Source organism: Pelophylax lessonae (genome assembly GCF_965119305.1).
Source record: "Pelophylax lessonae genome assembly, chromosome: 8".
Lineage (NCBI taxonomy): Eukaryota > Metazoa > Chordata > Amphibia > Anura > Ranidae > Pelophylax > Pelophylax lessonae.
In genome coordinates, this window is record NC_138775.1 from 241,165,460 (window position 1) to 241,179,936 (window position 14,477).

General features: G+C 43.9%; 1 protein-coding gene across 3 annotated transcripts in view; it reads right to left on the reverse strand.

Annotated features, from left to right (window-relative positions):
• Nucleotides 1-14,477, reverse strand: part of OSBPL9 (oxysterol binding protein like 9) — a 260,826-nt gene that overhangs the window by 161,638 nt on the left and 84,711 nt on the right. The window contains exon 1 of one of the 3 annotated variants that reach the window (XM_082265509.1): nt 3,226-3,371. The exons of the other annotated variants lie outside the window; for them this stretch is intronic. Within the exon in view, the coding sequence (XP_082121635.1) occupies nt 3,226-3,249 (24 nt within the window). The 5' untranslated portion in view covers nt 3,250-3,371. Of the gene's footprint in view, nt 1-3,225; nt 3,372-14,477 lie in introns of those variants that run through there. 3 annotated transcript variants of the gene reach the window in all.

Consider the following 14,477-nt stretch of genomic DNA (forward strand, 5'->3'; position numbering starts at 1 on the left):
CGAATACCTCAAATATTTGCCTTAATGCCCTGATATCACTGCACACTGAATGTGATGATTGTAAAATATACCAGCAAGTCTACCACTGTTCTCAAGAAAGTTGGCTTACCCAGCTGACCATGCCAATCGTGAAGCAATAAAATCCCTGACAAATCTTTAATATTTAGCTTTGAAGACCTACCATTGTGGGTGTCTGTTGGTATTTTTTATTTTACATGATAAGAGCTGCAGGCTAGCTATAGACTGCAGTGCTGATCTGTGCATTTCGAAGGCGGAGAAGTCTTCCTGATGTCAGGATACAATGGCACAATGGGGAGGATTCCCACATCAAGGGTGTGGATGGGGGAGAAGAAGAAAGTCCAGGTGGCTGCACTCCAATAAAGGACCATATCTATTGTAATATTTAAACGGCATCAAAAACCGCAAACAAAATTTTGGTTGCTGTTTTTATATGCTGTTTTGATGTTACTATGAGGGCTCATGTACACTGCAGCTCAAAAGAAGCTCAAAAAAGGGGCTTCTACAAGCTTTTGAGCCCTTTAATTTTTTTCTGCCTGGAAACTCCCCTCCATGTTAGCCAATGCACACTATACCTTTTTCACGATTTTACAGGCATATGCTCCTACAGGCAGGGGGAAAAAAAAAAAAAAAAATACAAACTCGCATTTTTGAGAGGAGCTTTCGAGCAGAAAAGATGCCGAAGTGCCCAAAAATGCATGAAAAAGCTCAAATAAGCTAAAAAAAAAAAAAAAAATAAGGGAAGGATAAAAAGCAGAGGGGAGGGATTGTGAAAAAAAAATGCTTATGCTCAAATAAGCTCAAAAGAAGCTTAAAGAAGCTCAATAAATATATGCGAAAAAGCACAAAAAAGCACAAGCCTCTTCAAGCTTTTAGGCAGAGAAATAAAAGCTCACATGCCTGTACTGTACTTTGTTCTTCATGATCAGCCTGACGAGCTTGGGTTTGCACCTAAAGACAGGAAATGTGTGGGGATCGGTCTAACAGCCCGTATACACGATTCGAAAATCAGACGAGTGTCAGTATTTTGTTTGCATGCTAGTCGCGTATCAAAAATGAAGACTTTACTGAAGTTCCGAAAATTCTCGTACGGAAAAAAAAAAAAAAAAATTTGGAAGGGATGTCATGTGTTGTAATGTATTTGTATTTTCAACGACAAATGTACTAATTAAAACAGAAATTGTATGATCTAGTATCGTATGAGAGAAAATGTTGTGCTTGTCTGATGGAACAATATCTGTTAAAATTTGTTTTTGGCTCTCGAAAGGTGTGCACTAAAGACCCGTACACACGCGTCGAAAATTGGCATAGAATTTTTGGCCAACGCCCGATCTGCCGATTTTCGGCTTGTTAGTATGATGCTTCCGACAACCAACTCAGACTTCTCAGCCGAAAAAAATCTGGTGTGCAGGCTATAAAATTTTTGTTGGCCGTCAACACAACGGCCAATTTTCGTGCAGTCAGTACAGATTTCGACAGGGAAAAATCTAAAGAGCAAGTCTGGGCATGCTCAGTGAAGAAAAAACACAAAGAAAACAAACCAACACATGACATCACTACTGAAGTAGAATTTTGTTAGACGAGAATTTGTGTGCAGTCTAGGCACATTCCAACCAACAAAACACAACTTGGACAAAAGTCGGACGATCGGACGGACGATAATCGTTGCATGTGTATGGGGCTTTACAATCAGATTATTGTACAATTGCTTCCAAATCGGTATTTTTCATCCGATTTTCGGATTGTGTATTTGAGCCATAAGCAGGCTGACCTGGAATAGCGCTGGTTTGTGGATGGGGAAATCAGGTCACTGGTCAAAATGACCCATGTATGGCCAGCTTTACCCTATATCATTAGAATTACTTCCCCTGGTAGTGCCAAAGAAAAACATTTCTAACCATGAAGAGATGCTCACCTCCCATGACACAACTGGCATTTCTCAAACTTTGCTCCTGGACTTGATCTGTAACACCGAGGTGTTGGGTATTGACATCTACTCTTTGATTTGGTCCTATAATAGCCAATTTACATATTCCCAGTGCAAGGATTGTAGATAAAAAATGTACTGGTTACATTTGGTGGATTTAGGCTCCATGTACACAGGATGTTGTAAATGGCCATTTAGGAGCAGTTGGGCGTTTTTTTCCAGAAGCCCCTGAACCCACCTACATGTTATCTTATCTGTCCATGTACACAGGGTAGTTTACAGTCATTTGCAGGCAGTTGAGTTCAGGGAAGTTTTTTGGAAAGCAATTATTTGCGTTCGAACGTGTGTTTCCCGGCGTTTCAAACACAAAAACGCGACCGAACGCGATGACCCGCATTTAGCGTTCGCGTTTTTCCATTTTAAAAGGGGAATATTTTTTTTTTACCTCTAGGAACGGTTCTAAACGCAAACGCCCGCTAAACGCAGGTGCAAACGCGACCTAATGGACGTTTCAAATGTCCTAAAAATTCCAGCATTCAAAGGGACTTTTAACAACGTCCCGTGTACATGGAGCCTTAGGAGCTCTGCATTATAAAACTAAAGCTGGCCATACACTAGCTGAAAAATCGTTCAAACACATTTTCGAAAAATGAAGAATCAGCCGTGAGAGCAGACGATTGTGCCATCATGTAATGACCGAATTTCGAATGATAAATCGTTCAATGGATGTTTTTCGTTTTTCGTTTGTCACATAGACCTAGTGCAAACAGTTCGGCCGAGAAACACATTAACCTTTCAATTTATTGTTCGTTCGGCAGAATTTTCCAAACTGTTCCTTCGATTTTTCGGCTTCGAAAAGTCAAAAACGATTTTCTATTTGTGCCCATTAACTGGACAAAAAAAAAAAAACGAACGATCGGACCAAATGACAGATTTTCGAATGATTTTTTGGCTAGTGTATGGCCAGCATTAGACTGTCCTTTAAGCCTGCAGACTCATGCAGAAAGTAGCGGGTGACATTTAGAATGATATTAATATATGCATGTTTTTCAAGAGTACAAAACAAGTCTATTAACATAAAACGGTGACTGGAGCACTTCCGTCCTTGCGTGACCTCCTGTGAATCTAATAAACCTTATCACAATTCCTGCACACAGAGAAAAGGGGGGCAATTAGCAACTACTGAGCTCCATTTTATCTCTTTCATGTCCCTGTATCTCATTCTGCTTTACACAGACACACAAAACAAGGACAGGACATTAGCTGCTGCCATTACTTACGCTGCTGCAGCCTTCCACAGCCATTGTGATTACACTGCCCTGCTCCCAGATCTCAAAATCCTCATCAACGACATGCGTGCTTTTTACTTACAAGCTGCAAGCATCCAGCTACTTCCTCTCTGCTCTTCCACTGACCAGCAGCTGCTAACCTCCCTCCTCCAAGCTATTGGCAGTGTGCAGTTTACAGATCAAAAAGATCTGTGTTCATTGGGCTGCCAGACGTCATGTGACACCCAGTGCACAGTTTAGTAATACACTGGGGAACATGCCAGATTATATTCTCATTAGGTTCAGTTTAGTAATCAGTCCAGATCTGCTATCAGACAGTTTTGCACTCATAAACCCCACTGCATGCAGCAAACAAAGATAAAAGCTCTGCAGCTCCAAATCACTGGAACTGGTGTGAGAGTGGGAAAGATAAGAGCTCAAAATAAAGTCAGCCTGCCTTGTGCCACAGCAACCAGTCACTCATGACATTCACCAGTGAGCCCCTGTTCACACTGGCACGACTATACACACACAATAACAATATCAGACAAATGATCATCCGGTTTTTGGATTTTTTTTTGTTTTTGGCATGCTAGTCTCATATCGAAAAGAATTGTCACTAGAGTTACGAAAATTCTCATAACACAGAATACAACTTCCCACGATGATGTAATGTACCGTATTTTCCAGCCTATAAGACGACTGGGCGTATAAGACAACCCCCCTAATTTTCAAGTTAAAAACATAGGTTTTGGGCTATACTCGCCGTATAAGACTACCCCCCTTCCAAAGCAAGGCAACACCATTGAAAAACATCAGATTTCTCATAGATCTCCAAGGTACCCCAAGTACTGTAATACATGTAATCTCTCATAATATCTCCAAGGTACCCTAAGTATTACCAGTAGATGTAATCTCAAAACACTGGCTGTGCGGGAATCCTGCTCGGATTGGCAGAGTCAGTGAGGCGGGCTGATGTTACTCCGCCAATCCGAGCAGGCTTTGCATTCAATAATAGAATACATCGCTCTCCCTGTTTGGCTCAGTGCGGTACACTGTATGTAGCCGAAGCTACGGTACATACGGTATACCGGTACAGGATTCCCACACAGCCAGTGTCTTGAGAGATTACATCTACCGGTAATACTTATACTTAGGTTACCATGGAGAAATTATACTCGGCGTATAAGACGACCCCCCATTTTTGGGGGATTTTTTTGGAGGTTCAAATGTAGTCTTATACGCCAGAAAATACAGTATTCTTTTATTTACCTGCATGCACGGTTTTGGGTACTCCATTTTATCACCAGACGAATACTGTACCAAATAATGAAAAATCGGTTGTTAGTAATTATATAAGAAAAATGCTGTGCTTGTTCTTTCGGATAATTTTGCAGGAACTGTTGTGATCGGCTCTCAAAAGCTGTGTACTTATCAGTCGATTGTCAGATGTTCAATCCGAAAGCAGTATTTCACTGCATATGTACAACGTTGCTCCATCAGCAGGACCATAGAGAAGATCCTGACAGGGCCAGATAGTCTGGTGAAAAGGGCAGATCTGCTTTCTGTTGGCGAGATGGTTGCTTAAAGTGGACCTTCACATCCAATATTTTAACCAAAAAAGTGTTAGGTCAACTAGAAACCTGTGCATGTTCTTAAACACACACACTGTGAAATTGGGAGCACCGGCTGTGTACGTACAGCTGCTGCATTCCGCCCGATATCAAAGGGACTGCCTGCAGGTAAACAAATGTACAAAGTATAGGCATAGGATTGTTCTAAAATCTACTAGTGTAAACCAGCTTTAGAATACAATAGTCAGCAAAGGAAATTCCTCTATCTATGCTTCGTGGGGGATGAAGAGAGTCAATACAAAAAGCATCATGGCACCTCCCCCCGTCTGTTGCATGGACATGGATTACCTCAATGTACATTGCATTTTTGCAATGTACGTTTTTTTTTTCCCCCTCAACAAAAATATAGAGTTGCTCTTTAAGCTCACTGCACACATTGCAATCTGATTGTACAATCTCATTTAGCTCTTGCAAAAACGATTTAGTGCAAGGGCCTGCCTGACTAGATACAAACTAGTTGGTAGGATTATGTAGGCGCTCATATTAATTATAAATCTAACGTTGATTGTACAAAGATTGCATGGTCAGATTGTTCTGTTTTTGGTCACCCTAAAGCCACCAAACACATATCACCGAATTTGGAAACACTTCATTACACTGATATTTCCAATTCAGACCTCCTTCACATGGGCAATGGTGCTTGTATAGCATTAACAGGCAGCTTTTAGCAGCTTCTAACTTCCAGGTGCTGCATGCAAGCAGCCCTTTGAAGTCTATTAGGATATGTGGTTGCATGGACACAGTCAGTCATACTAATGTGATAGTCATGTGGCCCTGTTCAAATGCGGTCAGTGTTCGGGGCCACTCACCAGCACCCACATGCTTGTCACATTAGGAAATGCAGCTGCGTTTGTGCAGCACCCATTTCCTAATAGATTTCAATGGAGCGCCTGCACGCAGCACTTGGAAGGAAAAAATTAAAAATTGCTATAGCGGCATCATCCATGTGAACGAGGCTTTAGTTGAAAAATACTGTGGAGGCTGGACCAAAATTTACCTTTTCCTATTGAGAAGGAGGATGCCACCATACCAAGTGGCTGCCATGGACTGATTACCATACTAGAAGGTGCATGTGAGCATTTATTATTTTCTGGATGACATATGCCCAACAACAAGTGGAAGAAAAGAAAATTGCTCAATTCCCACATCCACACAACCCTTGTTGATGGGGGAATTCTTCCCACAGCACTATTGTGTTCTGCCACCAGGGAACCTTCCCCTGCAGACAGAACACAATGATCACTGCTGGCTGCTAAAGCTGCCAACAGTGATCACAAAACAAATAAATAAAATACACGGAGAGGCTGGATGTACTGGATGGACTGAAACTGGGCCGGTCACGCTGAGCTGGCTGATATTCGATCCATCTATGGCTGGCTTTATACTGACAATTAACTGCCACTACTGCTCAATCTGATAGCACTATTGAACCCTGAGACCCCGTTCACACTGGGGCGACCCGACTTGCCGGGGCAACCTGTGAAGTCGCGGTGTGCAGCTCGCACCGCGACCTCGGAGCGGCCGGCACGGACTTCATATCATTGAAGTCAATGCAGGTCGCTCCAGGTCGTCCCAAAGAAGCTCCGGACCCTTTTTCTAAGTCGGAGCGACTTGTGTCACTCCTATTAGAACGGGTCCTGTGCTAATCTATGGCAGGCGACCCACGGCGACTTGTCAGGCGACCAGGTCGCCCCAGTGTGAACCGGGTCTAAGAAAGGGAATCCACAGAACACCATAATGAGTCCAACCAATGACCGAAATATTCATAAAATAATTTATAAACCTGTAAGAAAATCTTTCCAGCTTCTCTATCTGAAAATAAACAAAGCTGAAATGAAGAGTGTTAATTTATTTTTGTCCAGACTCCAGTTTTGAAGCGGATTCATACCTAAAAATAACTGAAGAGTCGTCATTGTGACCAATGAATGAACAATTTTTAGTTTTGCTGAAACAGTCAAAAATCAAGCAATAGGTGACCCTGTCAGAACCCCTCCTGCAACAACATTCTTTGAAATAAATATCAAAGGATCTGGGTGGAAAAATGGTCAGCCAAAGTAGATGCTGTCAATTTTCAGGTATTCTTACAGTCACAAATACAATACTAATACCCAATTAGTGCTCCGCTACACAATTGTGTTAACATATGATGCTAAACAAAAAAAATAAAAAAAATCAATCAAAAACCATACCAAGATAGAATATACAAAATAGTCCATATAAAAGTCCCATCAATGTTTGCTTGTGTTGCAAAGTGCTTTTCAAAATAAAACATTTTCCAGTGCTCAGCTTGTACCGTTTGTCCACCACTCCGTGCAGAAAACTACAGGCAATAGGTGCACCCTCCACTGGATGGACTCTCACCTTTGGAGTGAGCAGTGGATAATTTGATTTGTGTAGCCACCATTATTTTCCAGCACTGCCTTAACCCTCTTGGGCATGAAGTTCACCAGAGCTTCACAGGTTGCCACTGGAGTCCTCTTCCACTCTTCCATGACCACATCACAGAGCTGGTGGATGTTAGAGACCTTGCGCTCCTCCACCTTCCGTGCTTAATAGGGTTTAGGTCTGGAGACATGCTTGGCCCATCCATGACCTTTACCCTCAGCTTCTTTAGCAAGGCAGTGGTTGGGGTTATGTTGGAATACTGCCCTGCAGCCCAGTCTCTGAAGGGAGGGGGATCATGCTCTGCTTCAGTATGTCACAGTACATGTTGGCATTCATAGTTCCCTCAATGAACTGTAGCTCCCCAGGGCCAGCAGCACTCATGCAGCCCCAGACCATGACACTACCACCACCATGCTTGACTGTAAGCAACACACACTTGTCTTTGTACTCCTCACCTGGTTGCCGCCACACAAGCTTGACACCATCTGAACCAAATAAGTTTATCTTGGTCTCATCAGACCACAGGACATGGTTCCAGTAATTATGTCCTTAGTCTGCTTGTCTTCAGTAAACTGTTTGCAGGCTTTGTTGTGCATCATCTTCAAGAGGCTTCCTTCTGGGACGATAGCCATGCAGACCAATTTGATACAGTGTGCAGCGTATGGTCTGAGCACTGACAGACTGACCCCCCACCCCTCTGCAGCAATGCTGGCAGCAGTCTTGTGTCTATTTCCCAAAGACAACCTCTGGATATGACACTGAGCACGTGCAATCAAATGCTTTGGTCGACCATAGCGAGGCTAGTTCTGAGTGGAATCTGCCCTGTTAAACCACTGTATGGTCATGGCCACCATGCTGCAGCTCAGTTTCTGGGTCTTGGCAGTTGTCTTATAGCCTAGGCCATCTTTATGTAAAGCAACAATTCTTTCTTTCAGATCCTCAGAGAATTCTTTGCCATGTGGTGCCATGTTGAAATTCCAGTGACCAGTATGGAGAGAGTGAGAGTGATAATACCAAATTTAACAGACCCCGCTCCCTATTCACACTCGAGACCTTGTAACACTAACAAGTCACATGACACCGGAAAGGAAAATGGTTAATTGGGCCCAATTTGGACATTTTAACTTGGGGGTTTACGCACTTTTGTTGCCAACGGTTTAGACATTAATGGCTGTGTGTTGAGTTATTTTGAGGGGACAGCAAATTTACACTGTTACACAAGCTGTACACTCACTACTTTACATTGTAGCAAAGTGTTATTTCTATAGTGTTGTCACATGAAAAGATGTAATAAAATATTTGCACAAATGTGAGGGCTGTACTTTGCTATTTGAAATTGATCTGTAATACCAAGGTGTTGGACACTAACAATTAGTCTGGAGATTAGGTCCTATAAGTGCTAGAGAAAAAGGTGCCAATAATGGTCGCAGAAAATGCATAAGATTTTACCAAGATTTTACTGTGCTTATGGTTTGTTTTTCATAGGCCATGTGACTCAAAAAAACTGCATCAAAAATGTAACACGGTGTGTTGACGCAGTCTTGCTGACTTTTCAATGCCTTTCAATGGAGAGGTGTGCTTTTGGTGCGTTTTTTTTTTTTTTTTAATTTTGAATTTTAACAGAAGCACAGTGTAAAGACATACATAAAATTTAAAATTGATGCATTTTTCTTGAGCTAAAAAAAAGGTGCCGATAACAAATTCCTATTATTTAAATTCATGATATTAAAAGATTCATATTCAGAGTGCATGAGCCCTAATAAACCTCATCATAATTACTGCACATATAGCTGGGGTAGGGGTTAATTTTCTCAAGACAAAAAGAGCTAGATAATCCACTTCTGACCTATAAAAAAGTAAGGGTGGGTTCACACTATATACGTTGTGACCTGCGTTTTCTGCACAAAAAGAAAAAAAAAAAAAAAACACAGACCACCGCTAAGACAATGAAACAATTGTTTTCTATGAACAGTTGTGCGATGGTGATGTAGTATAATGCAGTCAAGCTACAGTTTTTCTCGACACGGAATGAATGAAGTGACAATTTACATTCGGTTTCCTCTTCACTTTATTGAAATAGTATGCTGCACCGAAACATGCGTTGCACTGCCCCCTCCAGACACTAATGTACAGGGCAAATATGCAACCTTCCAAATCATCATCAACCATCATGCGGGAGCTCTCTACCCATACCTCTTTATGAGCAGGACATGCTTAAAAAAAACAAAAAAAACAAAACACACATACAAGATCATTTACGTGGAACTTATGACTCATGTAGATCTACAAAAAAAAAAAAAAAAAAAAACACACTACACTGAGAAAACTCTGGTCCGGCAGTAAAATTTCTCAGAAAACAGAACTGTGGTAAAGTCAAAAAGTCCCCTCAATTTTTGTTCCTAGTAATCCATGGCATCTATGGTTAAAGTATAATGGACATCTGGGCAGACAGCTCATCACATGTTACAAAGCAACTTCTCTTTCTGTATACCAGCGAGAAATTCACAAAGGGTGGCATTACAAATGCTTGGTCACAATATGTACATGGCTCAGATGTTGTACTTCCAGGTTACCGCTAAACTATGCTGACTAGAGATATGTTTGTATGGAAAGCTTTGGTTATAGGACCAGATTTACATCTGGGTCATATGGGCTGTAACCTACAATATCTACGATACATATGTAAATGTTTTTATTTCCCAACCTGCACTCCAAGTGTCATCCCTGCCCCTTAGAGGAGTCACCAGTGGGGTCATACCATCATTCATCTAGTTCTGATTACATGCCAATACACCTACAGCTAGAAAATCTAGAAGAGCAGAGTTAAAATACTGCAACGCAACGGCTTACGATTTGTCCAAAGTAATGGATTCTAAGCACCCATGGCATTTCCTACGCTGACTGGCTCCTGGGGAAGAAGCTTTAAAATGCACATCTCAATGGCTCTGCCATCATCTTCCAAGTAGTTTTCAGCTAATGCTACATACATTTTTTCAACTACATTTTAAACACCTTCTTCGTGGCTTGGCTGGACAGATCGCTGGATTTTTTGTCTTACCGTACAATCCTTTTCGCTGAGGTTCACTGAGAAACAGCTTCAATTGTTTAGACCATTGGGTTTACCTGCTCTATCTTCAGGAGTAGGATTAGGCGGAAACCTTTTTGGTTACACCCCTGGGGCAGTCCCAGTGGTTATACCATCACTTCCTGCTGTAGGACTCCAGTTTGTAACAAGCGGTGTTAGAAGAACAAATAACTCAACCCCAACAGAGAGGCGGGAGCTGTGTCTGTCAGTTAACCTCAGGTAAAAGGATTTTACTGTAAGACAAAAATCAATTTTTCCTCTTTCGTTTACTGACAGACACAGCATCAATTCTTTAGACCATTAGTCCCAAAGCAGTGTCAATATGAGGGTGGGAAAAACACAGCAAACGCAGGTTTCCCAACAAGGCTAAACATAGCTAACCAGGTACAAACAGAAGCTTAGCTATGAAAAACAATTTTCACTCTCAAGAAGCGGAAGCCTCCGCAACCACAGCCTGCAACACTTTGCAGCCAAACGCTGCATCCGAAGATGCAAGTACATCCACCTTATAAAATTTTGTGAATGTGTACAGATGACCGCATAGCCGCCTTGCACACCTGAACAACTGATGCCTGAGGACAGAAGGCCCAGAAGGCAGTAAGCGTCCTCGTAGAATGCGCTTTAACAGGTTCCTCCTTTCCCTGACCTTTAATGGAGTAGGCCTGCATCACAGATGCAGCCTGCCACTTACGAGGTCCATCCGTAAGAGCAAAGAATCTGATTTTTTATTTGGTTCAGTCACCGCCAAGTAAACCCGAATCGCCCTTACCACATCTAAAGAATGTAATGCAATTTCCTTAAGATGTGTAGGCTTAGGACATAGGGATGGTAGTACAAGGTCTTCATTCAAATGAAAGGCCAGACGGAGACAACCTTAGGAAGGAACGCCTGACAGGGAACAACACCACTTTGTCCCTATGAATCACCAAGTAGGGTGACCGACAGGAGGACAATGCAGCCAACTCGGACACACGACGTGCAGAATAGCCACTAAGAAAGCCACCTTATGGGACAGTGAGCAGAGGAATTTCTCAATTATTTTTCAAAAGGAGGCTTTTGAAGCATCGACATAACAAAATTGAGATCCCATGGAGGTACCAGGAATCGCACCAGAGGAGCCAGATGGCAAACTCCCTGCACAAAAGTGTGAACGAAGGACTTCGCCAGCAAAGGCCTTTGGGAAAAAAAATAGCCAAGGCAGAAATCTGGCCCTTAATGGTGCCCAGAGCAAACGTTAATCTACACCCAATTGAAGAAACTCAAACAGGCGAGACACAGAAAAGGAGTGGGGAAAACCCCCCGCGACTCACACTCAGTAATGTACGCCTTCCAAACTCGATGATAAACCTTCCTGGAAGTAGATTCCCTAGCCTTCAACAGTGTAGGAATCACCGACTGACAGCCCTCTGTCTATCAATACCAGGTCCTTAAAGCCAGCGACCGTAAAGCAGGATGGAAGGTTGATCCCTGAGAAAGAAGATCTTCCTTCCCGGAAAGGAAGCTTCCAAGGGACGTCTGCTACCAGCCTTACCAGGCCTGTGTATCAAGACCGGCGAGACCAGTCTGGTGCCACCAGAACTGGAATCCCTTCTACCTCGATTCTGCGTAGCAGTTTCGACAGAAGTTGTATTGGAGGAAAAGTGTAAGTCAGACGATACTGACCACAAGGGGCCACCAGAGCGTATGCGGCGTCGGCCAGAGGTTCCCGAGACCTTGACACGAACCTCTGCACTTTCCTGTTGACATGGGAAGCCAGCAGGTCCACATCGGGGGGTCCCCCACCGAAAACAAAGTTGATGAAATACCTCCGGGTGAAGAGACTATTCTCCCAGGATCAACGTCTGCCAACTGAGATAGTCCACTTCCCAATTCTCTACCCCTGGAATGTGCACAGCAGAGACGGCCAGAACATATCGTTCTGCCTACCTCAAGATGCCGGCCACTTCCCGGGCCACCAAGGCACTCTTTGTGCCCCCTTGATGAATGACATAGGCTACAGCATTTTTCCTATTGTATCCGTACAGGGTGTCCCTGTAGACGATCCGTCCATTGAGACAGAAAGTCAGACCGCCTGAATTTCCAGGATGTTGCTCGGCAACCTGGAGTCCTCCTGAGCCCAGACACCTTGGGATGAACACACCTCCAAGACACCTCCCCACACGGACAGACTGGCATCCGTGGAGATTACAAGGGGGAAAAAAATGTTTTCCCACACGTAGGGCCGGGGTGCGGAGCAACCATAGGAGAGACTCCCTCCAACCCCTACTCTAAAGGATCAGATTGGCCAATGACAGCAGATCCTTGTTCCATTTGATTAGAATCTCCCTTTGTAAGGGTCTGCTGTGGAACTGCACAAACAGAACCGCCTCAAAGTTGGAGACCATCAACCCCAGCACTAGCATGCAAGTCCTGAGTAATGACTGATGGTTAGACAACAGGAGCCGAACAGCCTCCTGTAGCTTCAGAAGTTTTGTCTGAGGAAGAAACAACTGGGCTGACGCTGAATTCCACGTCAGACCCAAGTAGTCCAGCTTTGTGGACAGACAGTGCCGATTTCTGAAAATTCAGTGTCCACCTGAACTCCTGCAGAATTTGCACCGTAACGTCCAAGTCGGCTTCTAGAGCTGAGGAAGACTCTGCACACAGAAGCAGATCGTTCAGGTAACCTAGTACCACAATCCCCTTCTGCCATACCAAGGCCAACACTAGGGCCAAAACCTTTGTGAACACCCGAGGAGCTGAGGCGAGACCAAAGGGCAACGCCACGAATTGAAAGTGCGCCTCGTCCACAGCAAAACAAAGAAAACGCTGATGTCCAACAGATTAGAATATGAAGGTAAGCGTCCTTGAGATGGATAGAAGCCAGCAGATCTCCTTGATGAAGGAAAGCTACTACTGTGAGGATGGACACCATCAGAAATTTCTGAACACGCACAAAGTGGTTCAGAGCCTTGAGATCCAAGATCGGACGAACCTTGCCTTCCTTCCTGGGAACTGTAAACAGATTTGAATAGAAACCTTGGAAACGTTCCGACTCTGGAACCGACACAATAACTCCTTGTGCCAACAGGTCCTGCACTGCTCCGTAGAGATCCTGAAGCTGCTCAGTTTGTGGACGCATTTGTCCTGAATGAGCAATGTCCACGATCCAGAAAGAAACAAAGACCTTCCCCCTACCCCAGAAGCGGATTACAGTGCCCCTTCAAGCTGGGAAAGGCTTGTCTGCGGAACTAGAAGTGCCCGCTTTGGACTTACCATTCCAGGGTCTCTTGGAGCCTCCCGCAAAATTACGGGTGGATCTCAAGCCCTTTTCCTGCGAACCAGACGGATGAAAGGGCAGCTTGTGAGCCAAAAAGAAGGGACCCACTTACAGCAAGGTTCCTTGCCCTTAGCAACCTGCGGAAGTAAATGTACTCTTACCTCCCGTTAGACCCTTAATGATCTCTTCCATAGAGGCACCAAACAGACGGTCACCTACAAAAGGAAGATCACAGAGTACCTTTTTTAGAAGCCTGGTCAGCTGACCAGTACTTTAACCAGATCATGTAGGGAAGGATCACCGCCGTTACAGAAACCCTGCCAGCCAAGGGGGCTGCATCCAGGGATGCATCACAAATCTACTGTAACCCTTGGATCAACAGATCCGCCAACTCAGAAAGGTGTCGACTTCCCTCCAAAACCTGGCGCAAAATTTTAGTCCATTCGGTTAAGGTCTGGGATACCAAGATGATTGCAAACACCGATCTAAAAATTGAACCAGCTACGTTAAAGAGGTACCCGACCAGAGCCTCAGCTCTTTTGTCCACAGGGTCCTTAAAAGATGCGGAATCTTCCATCGGCAAAAGTGTGGCCTTATTTAGCCTGGAAACCTGAGAGTCCACCTACGGTGTAAACTTTAAAGTTACCCACACTGATAAACGCAGGGCCTCCACCAGCACTTTTTCATGCGTGGCTGCAGAGGACGACGACTCACCCTTACTATTAGAGCACTCAGCGTGCGTGGACGCAGACCCAATGGGCTGACTCTCGTCCGCAGTGGCCAAATCCACCTCAGAATCTGAGGAAGCAGAGGATACAGGTGAATGCGGGGGGCACATCTTGCCAGGTCTCCTTTGCAGGGCCATATCTACATTGGCTACTTGCGACTGCAAGGCTGCCAT